Source organism: Brachyhypopomus gauderio, unplaced genomic scaffold (assembly GCF_052324685.1).
Source record: "Brachyhypopomus gauderio isolate BG-103 unplaced genomic scaffold, BGAUD_0.2 sc111, whole genome shotgun sequence".
Lineage (NCBI taxonomy): Eukaryota > Metazoa > Chordata > Actinopteri > Gymnotiformes > Hypopomidae > Brachyhypopomus > Brachyhypopomus gauderio.
The window spans coordinates 101,864-105,000 of record NW_027506932.1 but is presented as its reverse complement, the minus strand read 5'-3'; the positions used below and the strand labels follow the sequence as shown (position 1 = coordinate 105,000).

General features: G+C 44.7%; 1 protein-coding gene across 5 annotated transcripts in view; it reads right to left on the bottom strand.

Moving 5' to 3' along the window:
• Positions 1-3,137, bottom strand: part of kcnq2b (potassium voltage-gated channel, KQT-like subfamily, member 2b) — a 49,682-nt gene extending 46,545 nt beyond the window's left edge. For 2 of the 5 annotated variants that reach the window (XM_076993363.1, XM_076993364.1), the window contains exon 1: positions 2,617-3,132. In XM_076993363.1, coding sequence (XP_076849478.1) covers positions 2,617-2,909 — 293 coding nt within the window. In that variant the 5' untranslated portion in view covers positions 2,910-3,132. Of the gene's footprint in view, positions 1-2,616 lie in introns of all 5 variants that reach the window. The other 3 variants (XM_076993366.1, XM_076993367.1, XM_076993368.1) reach the window with 2 other exon arrangements.

The following is a 3,137-nucleotide window of genomic DNA, read 5'->3' as shown; positions in this document are numbered from 1 at the left end:
CGTTTACCTGTGTAAACTATACGATGCACGTCACGCGATTGAGCCGAAACGAGTGAAAAATCGGCTGAAAATGGGCCAAAAATCGCACAGTGTACGCCCAGCTTAACGCGCAGGTCAGTAATGATAACTTAGCTGCTAAATGTATTCCTAGTACGATAGGGTGACCAAACGTCCGTAATTCACATCCTGTGAGGAAACGTCCTGGTTTTTAAATGACCTTCATTGGACCATTAAGACTGGATTAAACTTTCGCGAATGGCCGTAGCGCGCGACTCCGCACGCGTTTATACATGATGCGTCACATTATTTGTGTTGTCCGCTCTCTGTGGTCGAAGATAAATGCTTACAAGAAGCGCTGCGAATTGCGTCAACTGATGCAAGTTACGAACTACCGTCCAGGGGTGAGTTTCCCAAAACGTTCTTAGCGCCAAGTACTTCTTAACCTCGTACGTAAGAACGAGGTGACGAAGTACTTGGCACTAAGAACGTTTTGGGAAACTCACCCCAGAAAGACAATGTCGAAGAAAATCCAGCAGCTGTATGATGAGGAAAGAATTAAAAAAGGTTATTGTGAAGAGTGCCACAAATGTGGCTCTGACTGGGGATCACTGGACCTCTGTTAGCAACAAGAATGATCTTGGTGTGACAGCTCATATTATAGATGATGAATGTATAGATGATGAAGATCCAGTCATTTGCTTTGAGCATGCAGAAGACCACTTCTAGGCACTATGAAGATGCCTATGGCAGAGGCCTGGGAAATTAAAGAAAGTCTACCATCTAAAATGGTATTAAAAAACATCTTCTGATTTACTTAAATTCTTCCAATATCCTGAGCAAAACCTCCTTAAATTTAACAACATTTTTGGTCAGAATTTCCAATGTTCTGAACTGTTTTCTGCACACTACACATATATTGGTCTTCGTAGTAGACTGGTGGAAAAATAAACAAGATGTTGAAGTTTATGATTATGTTCATTGATTCATTCATCATTCAAACTTAAATTATTATTTCTCATGTTAAATACTGAAATGCGAATAAAATGCGATTAATTTCGATTAATTAATTACAAAGCTTCCGATTAATTCGATTAATTTTTTTAATCGCGTCCCACCCCTAATATATATATATAAATAACAGTGTTATAGTGGAGGGCTTTTCCCATTCCCTCTCTCTCTCTCTCTCACACGCACACCTGCTTGCTGACAGGGTTTATTTTACAGGTAGTTTTTAAGAGTCTTAAACTGATATGTGCATGTTTTATATAAGCCACCTACGTTTCAGGTTAATTTGGTTTTTATCAGAGCAGTAGTTAACCTCGGGACATGTTGTACATTTAGCTAAAGCAGTGACAGCCCCTGCTGTCCAGCTGGTGGACGCGGGTTGAGTCTCTATTCTGCTCTCGATTCCGGTTTTTACGCTCCGTTCATGCTGACTCGAGCGTGTTTCATGAAGACGTTTTCTAGAAAGCATACTCTATTTTTATATAGTTCAACAAGACATTCATCAGATATCAAACACGATGAATATACTCTTGCTCCCCGATGTGAATTTTGTGCGCACTTTTAACACAAATCAACGTAATCAGTGAACAAAGATGAAATAACAGAGAACGACCGTCCCATTTCCCGTCGAAACACAGCGAAATCGTAAAACAGTCTCTGTATAATCCTCATTATCTCCAGTTAATTGGTCTGTGCTGTGGAGGAAAGTCTTTTGGCGCGTGGTGTTTTTCTGAGACGCAGCGCCTGTGGACTGGCGCCGGAGCTGTCCGAATGTGCGTGGTGCTGAAATTGGTCGAGAACGCCTTGGAGCGCCACAACACTCCACTCAGTAAGATTACTCGTGTCAAATCGACCGAGATCAAACGTGGTTTGAGGGGGTGCCGCACCGTGACAACGTCCGTGTTATCTCTCCACTTCAAAACATCGGACGCTACTCTACTAGGCATGTTTTGCACCTGGTGCTGCCATCACTGGCGCCAACATGCATGCTGTAAACATTTTGGAAATGAAACGTTCCTCATTCATCGGCCTGGTAAACTAACTGCGCAGGCGGAAAGAGGTGAATTTGACCTGTTCCTTTCACTATTTACGCACAGTTTTGCCTTGGTGATGCATGGTTTTGTAGAGCAAGCACTATAGTCCACTGTGAGAATAAAGGTAGCGGTTTTGAGATGCAATTCAGTATTAGACGTTTGACATTATTGCCCTGTCATATGATGTCATGACTGAATAGATGCAATCTACGGTAGCGCAAAAAAGCTGGAAAATATTAGGTGAAAACGGAGTCACGTGGGTTAACGGAAATTTTACAAAATCACAAAGATGCACAGATTACAGCCCAAATACACAATGTCCCAGTTATTAGGGGTGTGAGAAACGTTTGTAATTCAATTCACTCTAATCCGTGAACACTAAAAAACATGGTAATGTTTCTTAGATTCGCGCAGCCGCTACTTTAACACATCTCAATGTTTTATGGGAAGTGCAATATGACAACGCACAACAGTGTTATTCATCAGACCACTCCATCAGCGACTTGGAGCTAATAAAACACATCTACATCTGGACCTGAGCGTCATTAAGAGCGCATCCTTAACATGAGCTACTTACACATAAGCGTGGTAGATGAACGCCCATCCTCGCGGTCTTTCCAACACGTTGTATAGGAAATTCTGCAGCCGTCGATAAAATGCATTTCGTTTTGGAGGCTTCTTCCCGGAGATGCTGGACCGTTGTTTGCTCAAGATGCTTCCCCGCTTTGTTGCCTCGTTGGCCGCTATGAGCAGAGCGCCGTCTCTGTTCGAGTCCGACGCGCCTCCCTCTAGACCCACAAAGCCGACTTTGAGCTTCTTCTCGGCTTGCGGTCCGGGGTAGACCCCGCCGTTGCGGGATTTCTGCACCATGCTCGCCTCGCTGTCATGGAGAGCCGCGGACGTCGGTGGGGGTTTTCCGCCCTTTGCCAGGTAGGAGCATCGCTCGAGCCGCGCTGGGCAGGGCGTGAGAGGTGCGCGCGGGTGTCGGGCGTGCGCTACGTCTGCAAGGGAAAGGATGGAAAGGGAAGGAAAAGCCAATAGCGATGCAAGGAAAAGAGTCTGCAATCTCTACCCACCACCACCACCACCCCCACACCC